The sequence below is a fragment of the Dermochelys coriacea genome, chromosome 23, assembly GCF_009764565.3.
Source record: "Dermochelys coriacea isolate rDerCor1 chromosome 23, rDerCor1.pri.v4, whole genome shotgun sequence".
NCBI classification, from domain to species: Eukaryota; Metazoa; Chordata; order Testudines; family Dermochelyidae; genus Dermochelys; species Dermochelys coriacea.
In genome coordinates, this window is record NC_050090.1 from 14,734,421 (window position 1) to 14,761,351 (window position 26,931).

General features: G+C 67.2%; 2 protein-coding genes across 13 annotated transcripts; one reads left to right on the top strand and one right to left on the bottom strand.

Annotated features, from left to right (window-relative positions):
* The first annotated feature begins 3,133 nt into the window (after positions 1–3,133).
* Positions 3,134–9,758, top strand: TSKS (testis specific serine kinase substrate). 6 transcript variants are annotated; one of them, XM_038382034.1, is made up of 11 exons: positions 3,134–4,496; positions 4,612–4,879; positions 5,671–5,766; positions 5,972–6,055; positions 6,132–6,215; positions 6,525–6,712; positions 6,986–7,081; positions 7,241–7,390; positions 7,569–7,701; positions 7,958–8,082; positions 9,013–9,176. In XM_038382034.1, exons 1-11 carry the CDS (start codon positions 4,141–4,143, stop codon positions 9,125–9,127), a joined length of 1,695 nt encoding a protein of 564 aa, XP_038237962.1. In that variant the 5' UTR covers positions 3,134–4,140; the 3' UTR covers positions 9,128–9,176. The 6 variants fall into 6 exon arrangements, with proteins under 6 accessions (XP_038237962.1, XP_038237964.1, XP_038237963.1 ...); XM_038382036.1 differs by having other exon boundaries at positions 4,612–4,825; XM_038382035.2 differs by lacking the exon at positions 6,525–6,712 and having other exon boundaries at positions 9,013–9,276.
* Positions 9,759–9,847: 89 nt separating this feature from the next.
* Positions 9,848–24,678, bottom strand: CPT1C (carnitine palmitoyltransferase 1C). Of its 7 annotated transcripts, XM_043501103.1 has the most exons (21): positions 24,568–24,678; positions 24,216–24,311; positions 23,839–24,006; positions 18,354–18,516; positions 17,832–17,971; positions 17,198–17,369; positions 16,650–16,751; positions 16,142–16,279; positions 15,880–15,957; positions 15,507–15,614; positions 15,221–15,305; positions 14,452–14,647; positions 13,754–13,942; positions 12,854–12,959; positions 12,625–12,741; positions 12,028–12,285; positions 11,400–11,534; positions 10,843–10,995; positions 10,377–10,490; positions 10,097–10,189; positions 9,848–10,004 (listed from the first exon to the last, which is right to left on the bottom strand). In XM_043501103.1, exons 4-21 carry the CDS (start codon positions 18,492–18,494, stop codon positions 9,927–9,929), a joined length of 2,403 nt encoding a protein of 800 aa, XP_043357038.1. In that variant the 5' UTR covers positions 18,495–18,516; positions 23,839–24,006; positions 24,216–24,311; positions 24,568–24,678; the 3' UTR covers positions 9,848–9,926. The 7 variants fall into 7 exon arrangements, with proteins under 7 accessions (XP_043357038.1, XP_038237958.1, XP_043357039.1 ...); XM_038382030.2 differs by lacking the exons at positions 23,839–24,006; positions 24,216–24,311; positions 24,568–24,678 and adding an exon at positions 20,996–21,158 and having other exon boundaries at positions 12,121–12,285; XM_043501104.1 differs by lacking the exons at positions 23,839–24,006; positions 24,216–24,311; positions 24,568–24,678 and adding an exon at positions 20,996–21,153.
* Between the last annotated feature and the right edge of the window lie 2,253 nt (positions 24,679–26,931).

Here is a 26,931-nt window from a genome sequence, read left to right on the forward strand (position 1 = left end):
CTGCCCCCATTGGCCGCTGCGCCCGCCGCTCACGGCAGGCCCCGCCCACCTCTCCGCTCGCCATTGGCCGGCGCGCCCGCCGCTCACTGCTCAACCCGTGCCCATTGGGCAGAGCCGCTATCCCGCGGAACTAGGCCCGCCCATGCACCGCGGCCATTGGACAGACCCTCCCTCCCTCTGAATCAGCCCCGCCCACGCGCCGCGACCATTGGAGGGACTCAGTAATCCTCGGAAACAGCCCCGCCCCCTCACCGCGCCCATTGGACTGACACGCTATCCCTCAGGACCAGCCCCGCCCAGTCTCCCCGCCCATTGGACAGACCCACTATCCCTCAGGACTAGCCCCGCCCGCGCACCGCGCTCATTGGTCCGCCGGCAACCAGTCAGAGCCAGCCTCTCCCAGCTCTCAGCTCCCATTGGACAGACCCACTATCGCTCGTGGCCAGTCCGCGCATGCACCGTGCCCATTGGCCGGCCCCTCAGCGCCCTCCTCCCAGTGCCCGTTGTCCTTGCGAAACGTGCCCGAGGCCGCCCCTAGATCCCGCTCCGTAGCACCGCCCCTGTCGCTCACCGCTATGTCCCGCCCACCTGCCGCAGTCATTGAACCTCTCCCCTGTCAGCCAAAGTTCATTTCCGCCCCTTCCCTTCCCGCATTGGCTGAGCCTGCTGTGCCGCGAGCGGATAGGCTGACAGGGGGCGGGTCCACGACCAGACGGCGGAAGGGGATTGGTGGGATGGGGCCTGCAGTTCCGGGAGGGGTGGGGTTAGTGAGGCAGAGGGGAGGGGGCGGGGCTAGGAGCCCGGACTCCTGGGTTCTCTGGCAGGGGAGGTTGGCTAGTGAGGGGCTGGGCTAAGAGCCCAGACTCCTGGGTTCTCTGGCGGGGGGGGCTATGGGTTAGGGGGTGTCTGGGAGCCCGGACTCCTGGGTTCTCTGGCGGGGGGGGCTATGGGTTAGGGGGTGTCTGGGAGCCCGGACTCCTGGGTTCTCTGGCAGGGGATGGGGGGCTATGGGTTAGGGGGTGTCTGGGAGCCCGGACTCCTGGGTTCTCTGGCGGGGGGGGCTATGGGTTAGGGGGTGTCTGGGAGCCCGGACTCCTGGGTTCTCTGGCAGGGGATGGGGGGCTATGGGTTAGGGGGTGTCTGGGAGCCCGGACTCCTGGGTTCTCTGGCGGGGGGGGCTATGGGTTAGGGGGTGTCTGGGAGCCCGGACTCCTCGGTTCTCTGGCAGGGGATGGGGGGCTATGGGTTAGGGGGTGTCTGGGAGCCCGGACTCCTGGGTTCTCTGGCAGGGGATGGGGGGCTATGGGTTAGGGGGTGTCTGGGAGCCTGGACTCCTGGGTTCTCTGGCGGGGGGGGCTATGGGTTAGGGGGTGTCTGGGAGCCCGGACTCCTGGGTTCTCTGGCAGGGGATGGGGGGCTATGGGTTAGGGGGTGTCTGGGAGCCCGGACTCCTGGGTTCTCTGGCAGGGGATGGGGGGCTATGGGTTAGGGGGTGTCTGGGAGCCCGGACTCCTGGGTTCTCTGGCAGGGGATGGGGGGCTATGGGTTAGGGGGTGTCTGGGAGCCCGGACTCCTGGGTTCTCTGGCAGGGGATGGGGGGCTATGGGTTAGGGGGTGTCTGGGAGCCCGGACTCCTGGGTTCTCTGGCGGGGGGGGCTATGGGTTAGGGGGTGTCTGGGAGCCCGGACTCCTGGGTTCTCTGGCAGGGGATGGGGGGCTATGGGTTAGGGGGTGTCTGGGAGCCCGGACTCCTGGGTTCTCTGGCGGGGGGGGCTATGGGTTAGGGGGTGTCTGGGAGCCCGGACTCCTGGGTTCTCTGGCAGGGGATGGGGGGCTATGGGTTAGGGGGTGTCTGGGAGCCCGGACTCCTGGGTTCTCTGGCAGGGGATGGGGGGCTATGGGTTAGGGGGTGTCTGGGAGCCTGGACTCCTGGGTTCTCTGGCGGGGGGGGCTATGGGTTAGGGGGTGTCTGGGAGCCCGGACTCCTGGGTTCTCTGGCAGGGGATGGGGGGCTATGGGTTAGGGGGTGTCTGGGAGCCCGGACTCCTGGGTTCTCTGGCAGGGGATGGGGGGCTATGGGTTAGGGGGTGTCTGGGAGCCCGGACTCCTGGGTTCTCTGGCAGGGGATGGGGGGCTATGGGTTAGGGGGTTGGTAGGAGCTTGGATGCCTCGGTTGTGGCCCCACCTATTCAGGGGCTAGTGGGGCCCATCCCTCCCTGCCGTTCTGGTCTCCTAATTTTGCTTCCCCTTTTCTCATCCCCGTGGCCCCGGTGCAGCTGCTGGGCCGGAAGGTGCCGCCCTCTGGTTGCCAAATCGCTGCCCCAGGCTCCCGCCAGCCCTCCCCCGCCCCCTCCCCCCAACCCCACGGGCTCAAGTGGGTGTTGGCGAAATCTCTTCCAGGAAGCCTGCGTGTGCCTCAGTTTTCCCCCATGTGCTGCCGGGTTACCTGTGGGTAGGCCGGGTCGCTGGCTCGGTGCAGAGGCTCAGTGGTGGAGAGCCCTGGTTGGCTGGAGTTTGGGCTTGGGCCCCGTGTCAGTGAGAAAACCCCAGTCGCCGGGACTGTGATACCTGGCATCCCTCACCCGGCTGACCCAGTTTGCCGAGCTGGGGCATCCAGGCCAAGGGGCGGTGAGGGGCTAGCACCTGACCTGGGCCGGGGCGTGGGGCTCTGGGCCGAAGTCACGGAGTCCCTGGGCGATGCTCTGGAATTGCTCCCTATGAAGCCAGTCAGGACTCTGGGGAGTCTCCTCTCCGGGAGCTCACCCGGCTTCCCCCTTCCTGGGGCTGACCCTGGAGCATCCAGCATCCCCTGCCCCTCCAGGCGCGTCCCACAGCCAGTCCGCCCAGGCGGGGTCCTGGGGCAGCCAGAGGGTCCTGCCCCCCAACTCCGCAGTCAGACGTGACTCTCAGCCAGCCAGTAACACAGAAGGTTTATTAGACGACAGGAACATGGTCTAAACCAGAGCTTGTAGGTGCAGAGAACAGGACCCTTCAGCTGGGTCCATTTTGCGGGGCAGGGAGCCAGACAACCCCGTCTGCACTTCACTCCATGTCCCCAGCCAGCCCCAAACTGAAATTCTCTCCAGCCCTCCCCACCACCGGCCTTTGTCCCTTTCCCGGGCCAGGAGGGCACTGGATCCCTTTGTTCTCCAGCCCTTTAGCTCTCACCTTGCAGGGGGGAAGAGCCCAGGTCATCAGCTGCCAGGAAACAGGGTGTTGGCCCTTCTCTGTGTCCAGACCCCTGCCCACACCTGCTTTCTAGGGCTTTGCAGTGATCATACATCCTTGTCCCACCCCCAGTTACTTAAGAACTGCCTAGGGGAAACTGAGGCACTCCCACAATATTCAGACGAAACATTAAAAACAGTCCCGCTTCATCACAGCCAATGCTGTCTGTTCTCTGGCCTGACCAAGGCTTTCCTGCACTGGGTCCGGTCAGCTGATAAACCCACCTGGGTGCCAGCTGGTGGCGGGGCATGTTGCTCCCCACAATGGTGCCAGGCTTCCTTGGGGTCTGGCTCAGTGGGACTCGCTGGGTGGAGCTCACGGGGGGCAGCCAGTGGTCTGCAGGCCCAGAGGTCCAGCCTGAGGGGTGGGTGAAGCCGTGGGCCTGACCCTGGAGAAAGAGTGACACCACGGGGGAGGAAGGTGTCTGGCTCTGGGCCTCCCAAATGCTATTCCAAAGCTAGTGCCCCACATGCCCCCTCCCTGGCCTCCCCCAGCTGCACAATGCTGTATTCTGCAAACAGGGAAACTGAGGCCCAGCTAGCAGGGACTCAAACTCAGATCAGCCCAGGCCCGGTCAGGAGCCCTAACTGCAAGCCCAGCCTGCGAATGCAGACACACTGGACTCCTGAGTTCTCTCCATGGCGCTGGGAGGGGAGTGGGGTCTAGCGGTTAGCACAGGGGGTGCTGAGAGCCAGGACTCCTGGGTTCTATTTCCTCTCTGACCGTGGCTCCACCGCTACTGTCTGTGGGATCAGGCCCTTGGGCAGCAATCATCCCCTACCCCTACCCCTGCTTCGGGCCGCCAGGAAGCAGCTCTTCCCACGCAGCGGTACGGGTGCTATGACACACACGCCAGCCCCTTCCCCTTGAAGAGCCCTGGTGACCTCATAGAACTCTGCTGGAGGGGGGCCGATGTCACGCGGCACTTGTGAGGTCACAGGGAGCAGCCAGGAGGAGTCACAGCGAGAGCTCTTCGCACGAGGAGCCAGTACCGAGTTCCAGCCCCTTGCTCTAGCGAACCTCCCCGGCACCAACAGCCTGCCCTTGGCACGAGGGCCCGGCCCTCGTCAGTGGAGCCCCTGGGGACCCGGCCCGGTTCGGACCATGGCCAACGTGGTAGTGAAAACCATCTGGCAGTCGAAGGAAATCAACGAAGCTGGAGACCCCCCCTCTGGGGCGGAGACCCGAGCCCAGAGCACCCGGGACCTGCTGGGCAAAGCCAGCCCCAAGGCCTTCCCCAGGAAGAAGAAAGCCGTGTCCTTCCATGGGTCAGGCCTGGGGCGGGGCTGGGGCCGGGGGTGGAGGGGGGTGGCACTGGCTGGGGTGGGGAGGAGAAGGGGGCTCGGGGGCCTGTGTGGCTGACCTCTGTCCCCCATCCTGCAGGGTGGAGCCCCCCCCGGCCAGTGAGGCCCCCCCCGGCCGCCTGAACCTGAAGCGCTCCTCAGCCTGCACCAACGTCTCGCTGCTGAACCTGACGGGTGACGACTCTGAGTCCATGGACGACGGGTCTGGGCAGGGGGCCTCCCCCCTCAGCCCCCCCCTGCCCTCCAGGGACCCCGCCTGGTCTGAGGATGACACCGACCCATCCACTCCGCTGGTGAGATCCCCTCCCGGAGACGCTGCCTGGGGATACCGACCCCCCACCCCACTGGTGAGATCCCCACCCACCCTGCCGGGGACCCACGTGGGGACACCGACCCCCCTGCACCCCGCTGGTGAGACCCCCGCCCCCCAGGGACCCACCTGGGGATACCGACCCCCCTGCACCCCACTGGTGAGACCCCCACCCCCCAGGGACCCACCTGGGGATACCGACCCCCCACCCCACTGGTGAGACCCCCACCCACCCCACCGGGTCCCATGTGGGGACACCGACCCCCCTGCACCCTGCTGGTGAGACCCCCACCCCCCAGGGACCCACCTGGGGGTACCGACCCCCCTGCACCCCACCCACCCTGCCGGGGACCCATGTGGGGACACCGACCCCCCTGCACCCCGCTGGTGAGACCCCCACCCCCCAGGGACCCACCTGGGGACACCTAACCCCCACCCCGCTGGTGAGACCCCATCCCTATTTCACAGGGACCCCACCTGGGGACATCAACCCCCTACCCCGCTGGTGAGACCCCCCAACTCTGCCTGGGGACACTGACCCTCCCATGTGCAAAGAGCCCCCCAAGACCTCCCCCAACAGGAAACCTCTCCCCTCAGGCCCTTCCACCCCCCTTCCCTCCCCCCTAGGGATTAACACTGACCTCTACATAGATCCCACTCCTACCTGGAAATCCTCCCACCCCCATAGGGACCTACCCTGGCAGGACACGCCCCCCCGGACCCTGCCCTGTACAGGGGATGTCAGAATTTGCTCCTTGGGTCCCAGGTTGGGTGGGTCTGTGCCAGAGCTCCCCCCCCGACTCCCCGCCTCACCGTCTCCCCCTGCAGGACATGGTGAACAGTGGTCTGGTGCGCACCAAGGACTCCGTCACCAGCCTCAAGGAGCGGGCGTCCCGGGTCAACCGGCGGGTGCAGAGCCTCCAGGTCTGTGCTCCTCTGCCCCGGATCTGTCCACCCCCCTGGAATCCCCACCCTCACCATCTCTGCCTCTCCCCCGGGGCCCCTTATTCCAGGCCCAGGTTGTGCCCCTTCCACAAGTCAGAGGGTCCCTCCCAGGGGGGTAATGGACCCTCCCTGCCCCATGACACCTCCCCCCGCTCACCCCCCACTCTGCCCCCCACCCCGCCAGAGCGAATGTTCGATGCTATGTGACAACCTGGAGCGCCGGCGGAGGGAGGCCGAGGACCTGGAGAAGTACTGCACCCAGCTCCAGGTGAGAGGGGCCCCACGCTGGGGAGGGGATACCCAGCTCCCCAGGGTGCTAACCCCCTTCCCACCCCCCAACGCAGGAGAGCTGCCGCAAGGTCAGCCGGTCGGTGGAAGATGCCGAGATCAAGACCAATGTGCTCAAGAAAAGCTCTGTCCTGCTGGAGGTGAGAGCATGGGGGAGTGGGCCCTGCTGGGAGGAAGCTCACAACGGGCTGGGCACTGCTGGGGGGGAAGCTTGCAGCACCGGGGTCCCCGGCTGGGGGCACTGCTGGGGGGAAGTTCACAGCACCAGGGTCCCCAGCTTGGGCACTGCTGCGGGGAAGCTTGCAGCACCAGGGTCCCTGGAGGGTGCATGGCTGTGGGAAGCTCACAGGGCCAGGTCCCCGGCTGGGGGCACTGCTGGGGCAAAGCTCGCAGCTCCGGGGTCCCCAGCTGGGGCACTGCTGCGGGGAAGTTCACAGCCCTGCCCCCAGGAGAAGCTGCAGACGCTGCAGCAGCAGGCGCAGGGCGGGGAGCTCGGCGGGCAGGAACCGGAGCAACGCGCGGTCACGGAGATCTCCAAGCACAGCCAGGACCCGGCGGGGGGCAGCCCCACAGACCCCATCGGCAGCCCACAGGGGGTGCAGGGCAGGGAGCCGGGCTCTGCGCTGGAGGAATCCAGGTGAGGGGAGGGGCAGATATGGGGAGAGGGGGATGGGAAGGGCCCTAGGTAATGAGGGAGGGGCTGGTGAGTCAGGCCAGGGTCATGTAGGGTGGGAAGTGGTGAGGAATTGGGGGAGGGGACCAGGTTGTGGTTATATTCCCCTCCCGGGCAGGCGGGCGGCTATGGAGGGGGCCTGCCAGCCCAGCCCCCTGACCCCTCTCCCCAGGCAGGGGGCTGGCGGGCAGCTGGCGGGAATCCCTGCCAGCTCAGCCCCCCGCTCCCTCTCCCCAGGCAGGGGGCCATGCTGCGGACGATCGAGCAGCTGGGGGTGCAGTGGCAACGGGGGCACCAGGAGCTGCAGGGGTGGTTGGACGAAGCCTTCAACATGTACGTAGGTCCCCCCCCGCAGGGTGCTGCCCCCCCACCTCCTTGCCCCCTCCCACACCCCAGGGCACCTCCCTCTGCTCCATACCCTCCCCTTCCCCTTGCCCCCTGGCTGCAGTGGGCTCAGGCTGGCAGCAGACTCAGGAATCCCCCTCCCGGCAGGGCAAACTGCACGGCCCAGGCCCTGAGCCAGCTCCACGCAGACCTCGAGGGGCTGCGGCAGGTCAAGCCGCTGCTGGAGGACGTGGCCCGTCAGCTGGGGAGCCTCAGGGCCCTGGAGCTGCCCGACCGGCCCCCCACCAGCTGTGCCAGGTATCAGCAGCTGGGGGAATGGAGGGAGGCCTGCGGGTCGGGAGTGACGGGCACCGGCAGGGGGCTGCGGGTTGGGAGTGAGGGGCACCAGCAGGGCCGGGCTGGCGGGGGGCTGCGGGTCGGGAGTGAGGGGCACCGCCGTGCGCTTTCTGTGACCTGTCTCCCCCGTCTCCCCCAGCCAGGGCTGCATCAGTGCCCAGAGCCTGGGGCAGATGGTGGAGTGCGCGGCGACGCCCCTGCTGGAGGAACTGAGGCAGTGCGGGCTCCCGGCCCCCTGCCCCGCCTGCCAGCGTCTGCAGAACAAGATCCTGGTATGGGGCTGGGGGTAGGAAGATGTGGGGCTCCAGGGTGTCTCTCACGGCCCCAAGACCCCCTTAAGTCCATGACAGGAGAGGGGGGGCCCTGCAGCGAGGCCCCTCACAGGTTGGGATCTCCAGCCAGGCCCTCCCATGCTACCCAGCAGTTGCCCTCCCGCTCCACCCAGTTCCCCTGTCCCACACTGCTCCCCCCATGCCCTCCATTCTCCCCAATGTAATGAGGTCTCTTTCCCCCGTACCCCCGGGGCAGGAACTGGAGCAGGCCGCCTTGGAGACACACGCACGAGCCGAGACCCTGAGCTCCAACCTGCGCCTGGCCCAGGACGAAGCCCTGAGAGCCAAGACCTACGTGGAGCGGGTCCGGCTCAGCCCCCAGTGAGTAATGCGCACCCCCTGCCCCCCACTGGGGCAGGTGGGCCAGCAGAACTACCCGACACTAGAATCTAGGGCCACAGGAGCTCCCCGGGACATGGAGCAACCGGCGTCACTCTGCCACTCTCACCTCTGTATGTATGGCGTGACCCCAGGGCTGGGAGAGCAGGGGGCTGTGGGTCAGGATTGAGGGGTACTGATAGAGTTGGGGGCAGGGGAAAGGAAAGCCAGGTACCAGCAGCTGGGGGAGGAAAAGCCCGAGGGAGAGGAAAGCCAGGTCAGACCAATGGTCCATCTTGCTCAGTGTCCTGTTTGCCGACAAGCCCCAATGCAATTAGTCCCGTCGGCCGGTCTCAGCTCCCGAGGTTTGGCGACCCCAGAGCATGGGGCTGCGTCCCTGCCCATCCTGGCTAATAGCCATTGATAGACCCACCCTCGTGCTCTCATTCTTTCCTGAACCCAGTTATTGTTTTGGCCTCAACATCCCCTGGCAGGGAGTTCCCTAGGTTAATAGCCCGTTGGGGGAAGAAATACCTCCACCTGTTTGTTTTAAACCCGCCACCTAGCACTTGCATTGGGGGGACCCCTGGTTTCTTGTGTGCGGTGAAGGGGTAAATAATACTTCCCGAATCAGATTCTCCACCCCAGGGCCTGCGCTCGGTTGGCTTTTTTGGCCCTGCTGCGCCTTGAGCAGGAGCAGCTCACACAGCCCCTGGGGTTTTGCACTGCGGGGCGGGATCCTGTTTTCCAACGGGCATCACTTTGCATTTCTCCACCTTGAGTTTCCTCTGCCGATTTGTTCCTTGCGCGACTCTTCTGCTCACCACCCCTTGAGTCCTCCACTTTGACTCAGTTTACCTGATCCGAAAGGGAGTTTCCCTCCGACGCAGGCGCGGCCCCTGGTCAAATGCTCTCTCCTTCTGCCCCCTGCAGGGAGAAGCCCCCCGGCCTGGACCCCCTCCACGCCCGGCTCAGCTCCCTGCAGGCCCAGCTGTCCCAGGATGGGGGGCCCCAGACTCCGGCGCCACCTCCACCCCAGCAGCGCTGACTCCCACCACAGCCACCAATAAAGTGCCTGCCCTGGCCCTGGGCCTGCATCTCCGGCCCTGTGTGCGCATGTGGGTCTTTGGGCAGGGGGGCATCAACCCAGGGCTCTGCTGTAGGGTAGGGATGCTGCTCTAGGGCAGATACCTGGGGAGGGGGACATCTAATGACCCCCCGCACCATGACAGAGGACTCTCACATTTGTTGCTGTTGGACCTTTATTGCCCGTCTGCATTTGCAGCCAGCGACTCCACTCTCAGCCCCCGGGTAGGCCCTGCCCCCCTCAGAGTCCCCCTTTACAAACAACACAAAAGCAAACAAGTACAAAGCTGCCACAAGAATTGGGTGGGGCCCTACCACAGACACCCCCTCAATGGCTGCAGCCTTAGCTGAAAATCCCAATTTTGTTTTATTGGGGGGGAGGTGAGTATGGCAGTCTCCCCCCCATTTCCTGGGGGCCCATGGGATAGCTGAAGTGTCAATCAATGTCTCAGCTGAGGGGGGGGGCTCTGTAGAATGGGGGGGCCAGCAGGAGCTGGGAGCTTTGCACCCATCCCGAGCAGTGCCCCCACACAGCTGTACCAGCTAGTACCAGGACAGGGAAACACCCCCTGGGCCAAATCCTGCCCCCGGCAGTCACCCCAGCCCCCCACTCCTGCGCTCCCTCCCACCATCAGACGCACTAGTGGGGGGTCTCTGAATACAAACACAGCCCATGCCCTAGCAGGGTCTCCATGCCCCATCGCTTTATTGGCAGGGGGGAAAAAAAGCCATTCCCCCTCCCCCCGCAGCGCGTCTTCAGGCTACTTGGTGGGCAGGTTGAAGAGAGCCCGGAGGTCGAGCAGAGCCGTCCGGATGTTGGCCCCAAAACGGTGAGCGTCCTGGGGGGAAGACACAACGGGTTAGCTGGGGGCAGGGGCGGGGGAAGAGATTATTGCCATGCCGGGGGTTGGGGGGGGCAGGCTCCACTCACCGTCTCGGGGCTGGAGAACTTGCAGGAGATGTGGAACGTGATCAGGTCTTCGCCAATGATGATGTATGACACCCCGTAGCCGTTATCGTCCACCTGGGGGGGCAGAGAACCCAGGAGTCCTGGCTCTCAGCCCCCCACCCCGCGCCAACCACTAGACCCCACTCCCCACCCAGAGCCAGGAGAGAACCCAGGAGTCCTGGCTCCCGGGTCCCGTGCTCCAGCCAGTAGCCGCCACTCCCCTTCCCCGAGCCGGGATAGAACCCAGGCGTCCGGCACTCACCGGCCCGAAGCCGCCCCCGCAGGAGATGTAGTCGGGATGTTTCTTGAGGTCGAAGAGCTCGAACTGCTGGATGGGGGTCTGACTGGTGGAGAGGCCCCACGGCTCCGACAGCACCTGCAAGGCAAGGCCGGGGGGGGAGCAGGGTCAGGGGGGCCCAGCCCTGATCCCCTTCCCCCCACACCACCCCCCTGCAAGGCCCACCCCTCCCAGCTTCAAGCTCCGCCCCAGACTCCCGCCACACATACCCAGCCCCACCCCCTGGATCCTCCCAGTCTGCTCCAAGCCCCGCCTCTCTGGTCCCCCAAGCCCCACCCCCTTGGTCCCCAAGCCCCACCCCTCCCTGAGATTGCCCCACCTCCTTGGTCTCCGAGTTCTGCCCCAAGACGGCCCCCTCCTGGAAATTACCCTGCCCCTCTTCAAGCCCCACCCCTGTGCCCCCCAAACCCCGCCCCCTCCCCTCACGTACCTCTCTGAGGAAGGGGGAGTCCACACCCAGGTACTTGGAGACCACATAGAGGCAGAAGAGGTGTCGGTCAATGCCCGCGCCCATCATGGCCCGGCGGTACAGGGTCTGGTGCTTGGCGGCTGCCACACGGAACAGGGCCAGGCGCTGGGAGGTCTGGGGGGACAGACGGACATGGGAGCGAGAAGGGAGGGACCAAGGCAGCCAACACAATGCTGGGGGGCAAGCCGAGGGCTTTGGGGGCAAAGCGCTGGCCGGGCAGAGGCTCGGGGACGTGCCAGGGAAGGAAGTGCCGGCGGTTCTGTCCCCGCAGCGTTGGCAGGCCCCAGACTCTGCCGACAAACGGGACGGCGGCCGAGAGAGACGCCCGGCTCCAACACCCGCTTTGCCCGCTGGTGGGAACCCCCCCGGAAGTTGGCCCGGGGGCGGTGGGGCCTCAGCCCATCCAGGCAGGGGAAGCCCCCAGACCCCCTTCACCCATCCCCACAGCCTCCATCCCGCATTTGCAGGCCGGTCCCCGATGTGGGAGGCCCCAGCTCCGCCCCCCCGCCCTGACTCACGCTCTGGGCGGCGTCCATCATGGCGCGGATGAAGTTGCAGGACTCTATGGAGCAGGAGCGGACGGTCTCCGTGCGCCCCTCGCGGAAAAGCCGCGTCATGGCGGCCTCGTAGGTCAGGCAGAACTTCCCTTTGTCCTGCGGGGAAGGGGGAGGCTTAGACGGGGACCCGTCACCCATCGCCGGGACGTGGCCCCACTGGGGTGGGGCGCAGGTCAGGCCATGGGGCTGGGGTTGTATCTGGTAGTGCACCAGCTGGAGGGTGAGCTGAATGAAGCTGTCGGGGATGGCTCTGGGGCAGGTCATAGGGTGGGGGCCAACTGTGGGGCAGGCTGTGGGATGTGGCAGTACCCCGAAGTGTGCCAGCTGCAGGGCGAGCTGGATGAAGCCACTGGGGCTGGCCGTGGGGCGGGGCCATACCCGGAAGTGTGCCAGTTGCAGGGCAAGCTGGATGAAGCTGTCGGGGCTGGGGCAGGCCTTGGGGCTGAGGCTGGCTGTGGGGATGGCCGTGGGGATGGCCATGGGGCTGGGGCCATACCCAGAAGTGTGCCAGCTGCAGGGCGAGCTGGATGAAGCTTTCGGGGCTGGGGCAGGCCGCGGGGCTGGGGCTGGCCGTGGGGCGGGGCCATACCCGGAAGTGCGCCAGCTGCAGGGCAAGCTGGGTGAAGCTGTCCGGGCTGGGGCAGGCCGTGGGGCTGGGGCTGGCCGTGGGGCGGGGCCGTACCCGGAAGTGCGCCAGCTGCAGGGCGAGCTGGATGAAGCTGTCGGGGCTGGCGTGGCATCTCTTGATCAGCCCCTTGCCGAAGTCCTCGAAGGCGAACGTGTGGAAATCGACGTCGTCGGCCAGGGCCTGGGCCACCCGCAGGGAGCCCTGGATCACCTGCTGGCACTGGGGGGGGGATGGGGTGAGGGGGTCAGACCAGAGACCTCCCCCGGCTGCCTCACCCCAGACCCCACCCCACCTTCCCTTGGCTCCACCCCCGACTGCCTTTGGCTCCACCCCCACCCCAGGCCCCACCCCCGACTGCCTTTGGCTCCACCCCCACCCCAGGCCCCACCCCTGACTGCCTTTGGCTCCACCCCCACCTCGGGCCCCACCCCCGACTGCCTTTGGCTCCACCCCCACCTCGGGCCCCACCCCCGACTGCCTTTGGCTCCATCCCCCTATTGGGACCAGCCCCCCCCCACCCTCAGCCCCTCCCCTGCCCGGACCCCACCCTTGGCTCACCTCCCCAGGGATCTCCCACTGCAGCTTCTGGGGCGGGGGGATGCTGGGGTCCAGCTCCCCCTTGCAGTGACCGTCGGCGCTGTAACCCAGCTGGAAGACGTCCGTGGCCAGCGTGTACTGTGGGGGGGGGGGGGGGGAGACACAGGCAGCTCAGAACCCAGGCGTCCGGGCTCCCAGCCCCCTCCGGCCGTCCCTGGAGCAGGGAGGGAACCCAGGCGTCCGGGCGTACCTCCCAGAGGTGGCCGATGATGGGGGCATCGGCCCAGGAGTGCTCTGCGTTCAGCCCTGTCTTGCCGTTGCGGAAGATGATCACCGTGAAGGATTTGTCGAACCACCTGCAAGGGGGCAGCCACGGGGTGAGGGGGGCATGCGGCCAGGGCCCAGGGAAGGAGGGGGAGGGGGAAAGGGTGGGGGGTGCTGCAGGGTGGGCCTGGGGAGGGGAGAATCTCACGGGAGCTCCCAGGGAGGAGGCTGGCGGGATGGAGGGGGGTCGTCAGGGGGAGCGGGTAGGGGAGAGTTGGGGGGTCAGTGAGACGCAGCAAGACCTTCGCATCACGGGTCCGGGGGGAAGAGTTGGGGGGCTCAGGGAGGGGGTTGGGGGGAGTCAGATGCGCAGGGGTCCGCCACCTTTCGTGGCATTGCCCATGCAGTAGGGCTTTGGCGTAGTGGGTCGGGGGGGAGTTGGGGGGTCAGGGAGGGGCTGGGGGGAGCAGGAGGCTCAGGGAGGGCCTTCTGGGGGAGTCGGGGGACCAGGGGCCCCCACCTGTTGTGGCACTGCCCATGCAGCAGGGCCTTGGCATAGCGGGTCGGAGGGGGGAGTTGGGGGCTCGGGGGGGGTCTTTGGGAGGAGTCGGGGTTCCAGGGCCCCCCACCTGTCGTGGCATTGCCTGTGCAGCAGGCCTTGGCGTAGCAGTTCGGGAGAGGGAGTTGGGATCAGAGAGCGGGTCAGGGGGGGTGTTGGGGTCTTTGGGGGGGGCCGGGGTCCCCAGCTGTTGTGGCATTGCCCATGCAGCAGGGCCTTGGCGTAGCAGTTCGGGGTGGGAGTTGGGGCAGATCAGGGAGCGGGTCAGGAGGGTGTTGGGGGTTCGGGGGACCTTCAGGGGGAGTCGGGGGGGCTGGGGTGCCCCACCTGTCGTGGCACTGCCCATGCAGCAGGGCCTTGGCGTACTGGTCCAGCGCCCGGCCCGGCTCGGGGCCCAGCAGCCCCTGCTCGGTGGTGTCCAGCGTGAGAAAAAAGGCAGCTTGTTCCACCGCCCGGAGCGACTCCTGGTTCCGGCCCGACCCGAAGTACGACCGGCGGGCTCGGGCCCACGGCTCCCTGCACCGGGGGGGGGGGGTTCAGCACTTCCTCCCCCCTCCCCTGCCCCATTGGGTGCCCATATCCCCCCTCCCGTCTCCCCCTTCTTCCCCCCCAGCTGCCAATTGCCCTTCCCCCAGCACCTGCCTCCTGCGTCCCCCCACTTGTCTTCCATCCCTCAACTCTCCCAGGTCCCACCCTGGCCCCCCCAGCTTCCCATCCCCCTAGGTCCTATCACACCCATTGCTCCCCCCCCCCGCGGTTCTCATCCCCCTAGGTCCCGTCCTGCCCATTGCTCCACCCCCGCGGTTCTCATCCCCCTAGGTCCCATCACGCCCATTGCTCCCCCCTGCGGTTCTCAACCCCCTAGGTCCCGTCCTGCCCATTGCTCCCCCCCCCGCAGTTCTCATCCCCCTAGGTCCCGTCCTGCCCATTGCTCCCCCCCCATGGTTCTCATCCCCCTAGGTCCCATCCCTCCCTGCCCCCCCAGTTCCCATCCCCCTACGTCCCGCCCTGCCCCCCGCTCTCACCGGGGCCCGGCGGTCAGGGCGGCCAGGGTCTCCTCGCCGGGCGCGGGGGGTGTGGGGTCGTCGAGGATCCTCTGGAACTGGGCCTGCAGCTCGCGGGGGCCCAGCAGCCGCCCCCCGTGGTACAGCCCCACGCGGAAGAACCGGCCGGCGTGGAAGACAGCCACATGCCGGCTGTCCCGCCGGTGCTGCAGCAAATCTGGGGGGGAGCGGGGGGGTGGGGGCCGGGTGGGGGGGCCGCCCTTTGGCCGTCCCCCTCCCAGGCCAAACACCTGGCACCAACCCCTCCCTTCCTGTGGGCCGCCACCCAGCCCCCTAGAGGTCACCCAACTCTGAGCCCCCACCCACTGGGTCCCTTCAACCCCTCTCTGGGGGTCACCCCACTCTGAGGCCTCTCATTGGGTCCACTCAGCCCCTCCCTGGGGGTCATCCCACTCTGAGCCCCCTTACTGGTCCCCTCACCCCTCTCTGGGGGATCACCCCACTCTGACCCCCCTCCCACTGGGTATCCTCAGCCCATCCCTGGGGGTCACCCCATTCTGATCCCCCTCACACTGGGTCCCCTCAGCCTCTCCCTAGGGGACATCCCACTCTGAGCCCCCCCTAGGGTCCTTCACCTCTGTCTGGGGGTCACCCCAGACCAAGCACCCCCAGCTGTAAGGGGGGGTGTACTTGCTATCGATGGGGTATTTAATCTGGAGCAAAGTTTTCATCCCAGGGGTTCAGTGGGAGGTGACCCCCCCCACCAGCTGGGGGGCAGGGAGGGTCCTACCTGCCTCCACTCCAGGGACACGGGTGGTGTTGAATATGCGTTCGTACTGCGCAGAGCACATAGGCAGGGTGCCCTGGATCATCAGCTGGGGAGGGCGGGGGGGAGTCAATCACCCCAGAGACACGCCAGCCCCCCCATAATGCAGCCCCATGATGGGGGGAGTCCCGTCCCTGTCCCCTAGACACCCCAGCCCCTTCATGGCACAACCCGCTTGTGGATCCCTCCCTGCCAAGGCCCTGCCCCCCCAACCACCCTCCCGTCAGATGCCCCCCCAGCTCCCCCTCACCGGTTTGATCTCCTCGCGGTTCAGCAGGCGGCGATAGAGGAGAAGGGCATGGACCACGTTTCCCGCCCGGGCCGCCTGCATGGGGGTCGGTGTGATGTACAGGAAATCCTGGGGGTGGGGGGGAGATGGGGGTTAGGGACTGAGTGATACATGGGGGACCTCCATATGCCCCCCCATGGGCCCAGAGCGGGGTACAGACAGGGGGATCCCACATGACCCCCATTGGCCCAGAGCGGGGTACAGACAGGGGAATCCCACACGACCCCCATGGGCCCAGAGTGGGGTACAGACAGGGGGATCCCACACCACCCCCATGGGCCCAGAGCGGGGTACAGGGAGGGGGGACCCCACACGCCCCCCCAGGAAGGTGTACCATGGCATAGTAGTTGCTGTTCACCATCAGGGGGCCCCGTCCCCGCAGGTAAACGTATTCTTCCCACCAGTCGCTCACCTGCGGGGGGAAGGAACAAGGGTAAAGGGAGTCAGACACCCCCCCTCCACTCTCCTCTTGCAGCATGACCCCCCCACCAAGCCCCCCACTCCCGTGCAACGCAGCGCCCCCCTTCTGAGCCCCCCTGCAGCACAGTGCCCCCCCAGCACAGCACAAACCCCCCCCCCCGGCCTGGTTCACTCACGTAGTTGGTGGCCCACCAGGACTTGAGGGTCAGGTACCACTGCAGACGGGGGCCCAGCGAGTGCTCGAAGTCCCGGGCCAGGGCGGCCGCGCGTTGGAAGTGCGGGTCCGACAGCAGGGGGCGCACGGACTCCAGGTACTGGGGTGGGGTAGAGCCAGGGGGAGACCCCCCAAAGCCGGGGTGTGTCAGCTCAACTGCCCATAGCCCCCCACCAGCATCCCACCATGTGCCCCCCCGGGACTCCCCCTCCACCAGCTCCAGTCCCCAGGACTCAGAACCCCCCCTTCCCAGTTCCCCCCCTCACTTCCCCTCCGCCCAGTTCCCTGACACCCCCCCAGAACACCACCCCCCACAACTTCAACTCCCTCCAGCCCCCCGGGTGGCCCAGACCCCCTCCCCAGGATTTCTCCCAGCCACCAGCTCCAGCCCCCTCCGGGGACCCAGACCCCCCTCTTCCCCAGACTCTCCCCCCACCCCGGCCCCCAGAACCCACCCCCCCGTCACTCACCCGCTGCACGGTGTCCCTGATGGGGGGCACGGGCAGGCGTGGCAGGGACGCCTGGTAGCTGTACAGCATGGGCCTACGGCCAGCAAAGATCTTCACCAGCGCCTGCGGTGGGAGACGGGGGGCCAAGCAGTGAACCCCCCCAACCGGCCCCATCCTCCCCCCACAGCCTGCCAAGGACACACCCAGGCTTCCCTTTCCAGCCCCACAGCACCCCCCAGCTCAGTCCGTGCCCCCCCGAATAGCTTCAGCTCCCATCCTACCTCCTCGCCTCCCCCCCCTGACTGTGGTACATGCCAGGCCTGAGCCACAGTGGCATGGGGGAACCCCCTGTGGCCCATCGCAGCTGCCCCCCATAGGCCTGCCCAGAAGGGACCAGCCCCCCCCCAACCCCCCAGAGCCCCAGGACGTACCACCCCACACGTGGCCCTGGGGCCCTTCCATGGGGCCCCATGGCACGTACCCGCCTCCGCCCATGGGGTCCCCCAGAAGGCACCAGCCCCAGGACGTACCAGCCCCCCACATGGCCCCGGGGGCCCCCCGGCACGTACCAGCCAGAACTTGGTGGCGAGCGAGGTGTGGCCGTGCTCCTCGTCCATCCAGCCGTGGTAGCAGAGCAGGGCCCGCAGGGCGCCCCGCATGGTCACCACCAGCCCCAGCCACAGCAGGGTGGCAAAGGCCAGAGCCCCCAGCCCCGCCCGGGCCGGCTCCGACAGGTAGGCGCTGCGGGGGGGCAGGGGGGTCAGCGGGGGGCAGCCCGACCCCTCCCCAGGGACACCCCTCCGCCCACCCGGGCTGCCCAGTGCCCCCCGAGCCCCCAGGCCCACACACCTCCCTGGCCCTGACCCTGCCCCCCCATGCCCTCCCCAGTGCCCCTCGAGCTCCCAGCCCTGCCTCCTTCTCCCAGCCCCACACACCTCCCTGGCTCTGTCCCCCATGCACCTCCCAACCCTGGCCCCTTCCACCCACATCCCCAACCCTGCCCCCATGCCCTCCCCAATGCCCCCCAACTCCCAGCCCTGCCCCCTCCACCGCTATGTTTCCCCGGCCCTGTGCCCCCCACACTGACCCACCCCATGCACACACCCATGCCTGTGCCCCCATCCCAGCCCCCTTCCCTCAGCCCTATACACTTCCCTGCCCCTGCCCCCCATGGCGCCCAGCCCAGCCCCACCATCCCCCAACCTGGCGGGCAGGTGCTCCTTGATCTTGCCGATGAGCCCCATGGAGGGGTCGAGGCGGGAGGCCTGGCTGGCCAGGATGGCCATGGCCATGACCAGCCAGCTGGTCGGGCTGGCGGGGAAAACGCCCGTCACCAGGCTGTTCTGTGGGGGGAGACGGGGGTCAGCAGGGTGTGGGGGCTGCATGGGACCAGGCCGGAACCCAGCTCCTGCCCCCCAGCCCCAGCCCACAGCTCCACCCACCAAGTCCCCAGATCCCTGCTCCTCGGTCTGACCCCACAGCTCCCCCTACCCAGCCCCCAGATCTCTGCTCCTCGGTCTGACCGCACGGCTCTTCCTCTAGCCCCCAGATCCTGCCCCCCAGCCCGACTCCTCGCCCCCCCAGCCTGCAATCCCTGCTGCAGTCCCACCCCTTGGGTACCCCCCAGCCCCTTGCTCCTCAGTCTGACCCCTCAGCTTCCCCCCAGCCCTGCACACAGTCAGACCCCACAGCTCCTCCCCAGCCCCAGGGGTTCCCCCCGCATACCCGTAGCCGGGTGATTTTCTTTTTCCAGGAGCGCAGGCCGGCCAGGTAGACCTGCTTCAGGGCCGCGTGGCTGAGCCGCAGGTCGACCCCCTCGGGCGAGACCGTGAACTGGAACGCCACAGCCTGGTGAGCTTCCGCCATCGCTGGGGGGCGCTAGCAGGCACTGGGGCAGAGAGAGATGGGCCGGGGGGGGCATTGACATTGCGCTGGGGCAGAGAGAGACAGGCATCCATCCGTCTCCCCCACTGAAACACAGCCAGGAGCCAGGACGCCTGGGTCCCACCTCAGTGCTAAGGGGGGGGGTCCTGGGGATATGGGGGGGCTGGGAGTCAAGAGACCAATCCCGTCAGGCTCTAGGGGGAACACCATATTTCCAGCCCCCGCACCTGACCCCGGAGGGGTCCCCGGATACTGAGCCCCAGCACCCCCCTGAACATCCAGCCCCTGTGCCCCCCCCAGAGGGGCCCCTGAATTCCCAGCCCCCACACCCACTACTCCCCCCCTCCCCTGGGGACTTGTCCCTGGGGTCATTCCCCTCCTGGGCAAAACCAGTCCCTTATTTACGGGCTGGCTCCGGCCCACCCTGGCTGCCAGCCCCCCATGGTGCAGATTTGCCTGTGTGTCCCCCCACCCCACGTCAGGACCTGCTGCCGGGCTCAGCCCCCCCCTCCACTGCCCCACAGGGAGCGGCTGAGCTGGGGCTCCTGGCAGTGCTTGCTCTGGGGCAGGTTTTCTGCCCCTTTCCTCAGCCTCATGGCTCTTCTCAACTCCCCCCCCCCATAGACCAACCTCCCTTTGGCCGGGGATCCGGTGCCAGCCCCAGGACTGAACACCCTCTGCCCCCCAAGTATCCCCCATTAGCCCTTTGTCCCCAGCGCCGTGGGGAGAGCTCCTGGCCTGGGACAGCGACTCCAACAGGTTGGGGGGGTCAGAGAGGGACCCCTTCCCCTACCCAGAGGCACAGCCAGGGGGTATCATGGGCACCTGCCATACCTGGGCACTGCCAAGGGGCCCAGACCTGCCAGCACCAGCCAGGCCAGCCCCGGCTCCGCGATGACCTCACCCCGATGCACTGCCAAGGTCACAATCCAGCACCCCAGCATGGTGGGGGGGAGCTGGAGACATCTCAGACTCCCAGGGAGGGGGAGGAAGGAAGAGATCCCATCTCTCCATGCCCCCTGCTCTAACCACTAGGCCCCACTCCCTCCCAGAGCCAGGGATGGAACCCAGGAGTCCTGGCTCTGGTCCCCCCTGTTCTTACCACTAGCCCCCACTCCCCTCCCAGAGCTGGGAGAGAACCCGGGAGTCCTGGCTCCCAGCTCGGGCCCCTCTGCCCCATCTCCAACCCAGATCAGCCCCCCCCCCCAGTCGTGCCAAGCTCTGCACAGCCCCTGACCCAGCTCAGGGCCCCGGGGCTGGACGCTGCCCTGCCCCACAGCAGCACACAGTCCCTGTCCCACAGGCCTCCCAGTTTAAGCAGATCAAGGCAGGCTCATTGTACCTGTGGGGAAACTGAGGCTAGGAGGGACGGAAGAGGTGGAATAGAACCCAGGAGTCCGGCGGCCCAGCTGCCTGGCTGAGCCTGGCCCGTGCCTGGTAAACACCCTCCCCAGGCAGCGACCTTTATTCCCTGGCACAGGAGACGCTCTGGGGGCTGCAACCTTCCCCGCACCCACAGGAAGGAAACCGGACTCAGATAACACACCGGCTGCTTCTGGGTCCAGACACTCAGTCGGGGAGTGGGGTCTAGTGGTTAGAGCAGAGGGGGGCTGGGAGCCAGGACTCCTGGGTTCTATCCCCAGCTTTGGGAGAAGGGGGGGCTAGTGGGTTAGAACAGGGTGGGGGGGAAGACTGGGAGCCAGACTCCTGGACTCCAACCCACTAGACCCTTTGCTGCGCCCAAGGAACCCAGGAGTCCTGACTCCCGGCCCCCTCCCACGCTACACCCACCCTACCCATCTGGGCTCCCCACCCCTGAAAGCAGCAGCCATCGATCACAGACAGGGTCGTCAGTGGTGTAAATAGCCCCCAAGCAGCATCCCCCCTCACCCTGGGGGTCCCACCCCCAGCGCTGCTCCTCAGCATCCCATCAGCCCCTGAGAGACAGGGGGCTGGAATCTCAATTCAAAGGATATCGATGGACTGGGGAAACAAACCGCCCATCAGCTCCCCAGAGCCAGAGAGAGAAACCAGGGGTCCTGACTCCCAAATATACACCCCTGCTCTACCCACTAGGCCCCACTCCCTCCCTCCAGCCACAGAGAGAACCCAGGAGTCCTGGCTCCCTGCCCCCCCCGCTCTAGCCACTAGACCCCCCTCCCCCCCAGAGAGAGAACCCAGGAGTCCTGGCTCCCGGCCCCCCCTGCTGTAGCCACTAGGCCCCAGAGAGAGAACCCAGGACTCCTGGCTCCCGGCTCCCAGCCCCCTCTGCTGTAGCCACTAGGACCCCCTCCCCGCAGAGAGAGAACCCAGGAGTCCTAGCTCCCAGACCCCCCCTCTAGCCACTAGACCCCCCTCCCTCCCCTGAGAGAGAACCCAGGAGTCCCAGCCCCGCCCTGCTCTAGCCGCTAGATCCCGCCCCCCCCCCCAGGGCTGGGGATGGAACCCAGGCGTCCGGCTCCCAGCCCCCTCCCCTCACTCACCTTCCTGCCCGCAGGATCAGAGCTGGGGTATCTGCTGCAAGCGGCTGGCGGCGTCCTGAGACCCCAGCCCCCGAGCCTCCCCAGGCTGGGGACGGGACCCACCCTGCCACCCCCCGCTCGTTCCTGGGGGCAGCCCCCCCTTCGCGGCCCTCCCCCCGCTAGCCCATCGCCCCCCTTCCTAGCCTCCCCCGCCCAGCGCCCCTCGCCCAGCTGGTCGCGGCGGCGCCGGGGCCGCCCGGAAAAGTGTGTGGCGGGGGGAGGGACACGAGTCTGGAGCCTGCGCGGAGCGTCAGAGCCGGGAGGGAGGGACCGAGGGATGGAAGGGGGGGGCCGGAGGGATGGGGGCAGGCGACACCGGGGGAATGGTGGGGGGCCTGGGGGAAGGGGTAATAGTGGGGGAGGGGCAGGCGTCACAGGGGAATGGTGGGGGCCTGGGGGAAGGGGCAATAGTGGGGGAGGTGTGGGGCTGGGGGGCAGGCGACACTGGGGGAAGGGGTTATGGTGGGGCTGGGGGAGGGATGGGGCGAGAGGGATGGGGCTGGGGAAGGGGGCAGGCATCACAGGGGGAATGTGGGGGGCCGGGAAGGGGTAATAGTGGGGGAGGGGGGCAGGCGTCACAGGGGGTATGGTGGGGGGCCGGGGAAGGGGGGCACAGCCCCGGGGGGTCCCAGAGGGGGACACCTCATGCTAGCCCTGGGCTCCGCCAGAGACAATGGTACGGGGTGTGGGGAGGGAGTCGTTGCCTCGGGGTGCCGTGGGGCTGCATGGGCCCTGGATGGCCCCATCCCCGGCCAGAGCTGCCCCCGTGGCCATGGGGAGCCCGATCCCCCCGTCCGGGTCCAAGCCTGGCCTCAGGCCCTGGGGGGTTTCACCTGCTGCATTCTCCCCCAGCTTCTCCCTTTGTCCCCGTCTCCCCTGGCCCTGCCGGGGCCCGCCCAGCGCCGAGCGGAGCGGGGTAGGGACGTCCCGTGTCTCCCACCCTGCTAAGACCCCCCCCAGACGACAGCCCCCTTTTCGCCACTGCCCCCCATTCAGGCTGCCACCTGCCAGCGCCCCCAGATCCTCCCCGGCTCCCCTGGCTGGTCGCCGTTCCCCTGACATCTCCGTCCCTGGGGCGCTTTGAGGACCCCGCCAGCCCCAGCCCAGACGCCCGCCGGGCCCCCAGCTCGCTTGGCCGTCCTGCCCCACGGCTTGTTCTTCACATGGCCTGCTGCGTCCCACATGGGGGGGCCCTGGGCCGGCTCAGCCCCCCCGCCACGCCAGGGTCTGGGGGGGGTCCTGAAATACCCCATCCCACCGGGACTCCCCACTGCCACACCAGGAGCGATGGGTGGGAGCCAGGACTCCTGGGTTCTCTCCTGGCTCTGGGAGGGGAGTGGGGTCCAGCAGATAGAGCAGCGGGGGCTGAGAGCCAGGACTCCTGGGTTCTCTGCCGTGGGGGGGGGGGGGGGGGCTGAATCCTTTGCCAATCTCTGTGTTGGTGCTGCCCCCTTGTGGCTGGCACGAGGCATCGGCCGTGGCTGGACGCAGGAGCGTCCCACCTGCCTCCTCACACTCCACCCCCCTCCCGGCAACCGAGCGGCGCCCCCTGCTGGCCAGCCGGAGGCGAACAGCCTCCCTCCCCACCCTTTGTCTTCTGGTGGGGGGGTGTCTGTCAATGCAGCTACTAGCCTCTGATAGGCACCTCTGGGAGGGAAGCGGGGTGTAGTGGGTTGGAGCAGGGGGGGCGGGGAGCCAGGACTCCTGGGTTCTCTCCTGGCTCTGAGTGCACAGTGGCTGTATGCTTGTCACAACCCCCAAGGCCAATTCCCCCATTGGCTGACCCCCTGGGGTCCTCCTCCCCCCCAAGACTGGAGGAGGCATCTCTGGCTGCTCAAATAAACCTCTTTATTTACGCTTCAGGCCATAGGCCCCATTGTCCATTTTGCAGGGGGCCAGGAGTAGCCCCCGGCCTGCCCCACAGTCTGTCTCCCCACAGCGCCACTTGGGGGTCCCCTTGTGTTCCAGGGCTGCCCGCTCTAGCTGGGCAAGCGCTGCTGGGGGGGGGAGGCATCTCTTCACACACACACCCAGCACAATCCTTGGTCCACTTCCCAGTTCTGGGGGGGTCAGCTGCCCCTTTGGCATGGGGGTGGGGTGCGCATTGCAGCAACAGGTGCTGCCTGCAGGGGGCGGCATGGAGCTGGTAGGTGCCAGTGTCGCTCGAGGGTGGGGGGTCTGAGTGCCAGCCCCCCAGCTATGCCCACCCTCATTCTCTGCCGGTTCCGGGTCTCTCCGGGCAGAGGTGCTGGGCTGCCCTGACTCAGGCTGTGTCTCTGCGGGGTGGGGCTCCATGTGCCCCAGCTGTGCCCAGCCCTGCTCTCAGCGGGTGTTGTGGTGGTGGGGGACAGGCCCCCGGTGCCGGCCAGGGCTCCCCGCCCAGCGCCGCCGGCGCCCATAGCCCATGGGGTCAGCCATGTCCTTCCGGGAGTCGTCTTTGTGGTCGCTGGCCCCGATGTGGTACAGCCAGTTGAAGAGGTGGTGGGTCTGACATGTGCCCAGCTGGCACCCACGCCCGGTTGTCTGCGGAGAGAGCTGGCGAGGGATCCGGCGTTGTGGGCTGGGGGGGAAGAAAGTCAGGACTCCTGGGTTCCATCCCCGGCTCTGGGAGGGGAGTGGGTTCTAGTGGGTTAGAGCTGGGGGCTGGGAGCCAGGACTCCTGGGTTCTCTCCCAGCTCTGATGAGGGAACATCTGCCTGCGCTTCCTCCCCCCGCCCCTTGGGAGTGGAGGAGGGGTTCTGACCCATGGGGGTGCCAGTGCCCCATGACACCCCGTCCCTGCCCTTAAACTACCCAGAACTTACCTCCTGGGCAGGCCAAGTGCCTCTCCCGTGCCCTCCGGCTGGATGTACCACGGAGGCCTGGCTCCAGCTGCTGGCCTGGGCTCCTGAGGTGCGGGCGGTGCCAGGGGTGGCCCCCTCTGGGCCCCCCACAACTGCTGCAGGAAGGAGATCACAGGCGGGGGGTGCCATCTACAGCAGAGAATGGGGGGATTGTGAAAACAGTCCCAATGTGGAGGGAGCTCCCCAACCCTTCATCCACTCCCCCCCACAACCCCTCCACTCAGCATCCCCCCCACAGCTGTGTTCCCACCACCCCAATGGAGACCCCCTCCTGGCTGGTGTCTCACCCTGCCCCGCCCCAGCCCTCACCTGGCCATAGACCCACCATGCCCCCTCACCTGGCCGGAGGCTCCCCCATCTGTTGCGACTCACACTGGGCTGCCAAAGTCACCATGAGCAGTGAGACCAGTTCGAGGGGCACCATGGCTGAGAACCTAGAAGAGAGCCAGCCAGTCAGCAGAGGAGAAAACCCAGGAGTCCGGGCACCCCGCCCCACCCCCATCCCTGCTCCAACCACTAGACCCCACTCCCCTCCCAGAGCTGGGGAGAGAACCCAGGAGTCCGGGCACCCAGCCCCACCCCCATCCCTGCTCCTACCACTAGACCCCACTCCCCTCCCAGAGCTGGGGAGAGAACCCAGGAGTCCGGACTAACTAAAGCCCCGATCCCGGGGGCAGGGGCGGTACCTACCTGCTGTCAGGGTGCGGGGGGCCCGGGCGCGGTGCCGATGTCTGTCTGTCTGTCTGTCCTGGTGGCTGGTGAGGATGGATTCGCAGCCCGGCTTGTCCCCTTATATCCTGGCTGCCGGGGGGGGCGGGGTGGGGGAGTGACGGGGGGGCGGGGAGGCTTTTTACAGCTGTCTCGGAGTGGGGGGGGGAGATGCCGGGCGGGGGAAGGGCTGGGACTTCATAACCCGCCCCCCGCCCCAAGGGTCTCAGCCGAGATGAGGGGAGGTAAAGGCTGGTTGCGCCCCCCCGCGATTATCGGGCGCCGGGGTCACCCCGCCTCCCCCCGCAGTGGGGCACTGAGGTACGTGCCGGGTCCCACACACCAAGGGGCCGCGGATGCGAACTCTCACGTCTCCCGGGCTGACTCACCGGCCCCCCCCCCGCCCCATCCCCGAAAGGGATCCGGATGGCACGTGTCTGGGATGCTGGGGAGAGCCCAGGGCTGGGGGGGCAGGGGCTGCGGGTCTGGAGTGAGGGGCACCGGCAGAGCTGGGGGGGGGCAGGACCGGGCTAGCAAGGGCTGCGGGTCGGTTGTGAGGGGCACCGGCAGGGTTGGGGGGGGCTGCGGGTCACTAGTGAAGGGCACCAGCAGGGCTGGGGGGCCCTGCCAGGATTCCCGAAGTGGGGGATGTCCTGGTGGGGGAGGGGGTTTGTACAGGCCCCCCCCCAAGTGCCTTGAGCTGGAATTCCCCTGCCCCTACCCAACCCCCCCCGCGGAGATAGGAAATTCCCTGCTAGAAACCCCCTGCTCCTCTGGCCCTGATGGGGGGACAGAACTGGGGGGTCTCTGTTAACGGTCTCCCCCTCTCCCCATATCAGGGACTCAGGTGCTCGGGGATAGGCCGAGGTTCAGGGTGTTGATCAGAAGGAACTTCCCCCATGCACCTCACATGTGAATTAATCCCCCTTTGCACACTTGTGTGACAGGTGGGGGGGGGCTGCCCCCTCTCAGGGTTAGGACAGGCACCAAGGCTCCCCTGAAACCACAGACCCTTCCCAGTGCTCCCTGCCCCACGTCTCCCCCCCCAAAGTTCCTAGTGCCCCCCCCACAATTCCCCTGCTCCCGGTCCCTCATCAGGTGAGCTGACATGAAACTTAGCTCAACAGAGCCCGATTTCCTAGACTGCGGGCGGGGGGAAGCACACAGGCAATACCCGCCCCCCCCCGGGCTGCTGGAGGGTCGGGAAAGGGTGGGATCACAACAAGATACGGGAGGGGGCAGGAGCCTGATCCCAACTCATAAACCCCACCATGGCTCCCCTTCTGGGGTCTATCCTGGCTCTGGGAGGGGGGGTCTAGTGGTTGGGGGGTGGGCGGAGCTGGGAGCCAGGACTCCTGGGTTCTCTCCCCAGCTCTGGGAGAGGATTGGGGTCTAGTGGGTAGAGTGGGGGGGGCTGGGAGCCAGGACTCCTGGGTTCTTGGGGCAGATAGTGGGGTCTAATGAAACATCAGAACGGCCAGACTGGGTCAGACCAAAGGTTCATCTAGTCCAGTGTCCTGGCTGCTGGCTGGGGCCAGGCGCCCCAGAGGGAATGAACAGAACAGGGGCTCATGGAGTGATCCATCCCCTGGCGCCCATTCCCAGCTCCTGGCAAACAGAGGCCAGGGCCACCATCCCTGCCCAGCCTGGCTAATAGCCATCGATGGGCCTATCACAGCATCCTCTGGCAAGGAGTTCCACAGGTCAACTGTGTTGGGGAAAATGAGTGGTTGCGGGGGGGCTGGATGCCAGGACTCCTGGGTTCTCTCCCCAGCTCAGGCCGTATGGGGAGGGGAGCGGCCCTGGCTCCTTCTCCTCCTTGTCCTTGGAAGTGGCTGGTTCTTCCGCGGCACCTGGAGGACTCCCGACAGGAAATAACACAACAGGGCTGTGTATGTGTCTTGTGTGTGCTGGGGGCTGAGAACAATGGGGGGGGAGTGCGGGGGGGAAACAGCTGGGACATGGGTCACAGGCGGGGGGCGGGTGATGCAGGTGCCCATCCTAGAGCTGCGAAACACACTGTATGGGCACAACGGGGAACCAGGGCTCCTGGAATGGCCAGGCCTGGGGCAGGAGTCAAGATCTGGGATGGGGGTCAAAATCTGGGAAGTCCAGGCCGGGGGCGTGGGGTGGTCAGGCACTGGGCCTGCATGTGCATCCCCCTCCCTGGGCTTGTCCTGCTCTGCCTTGGGGGGGCACTGAGCCCCCCCCCATGCCTCTGCCCTAGGGAGCGGCTGTGGGGCCAAGCTGGGAAGCCGGATGTTGGGCAGGAAGTGCCGGGTGATTGTTAGATGCTTTTAGACACCACCTGCGTGTGGGGGAAGACTATGGGGGGGGGGGCGGCGA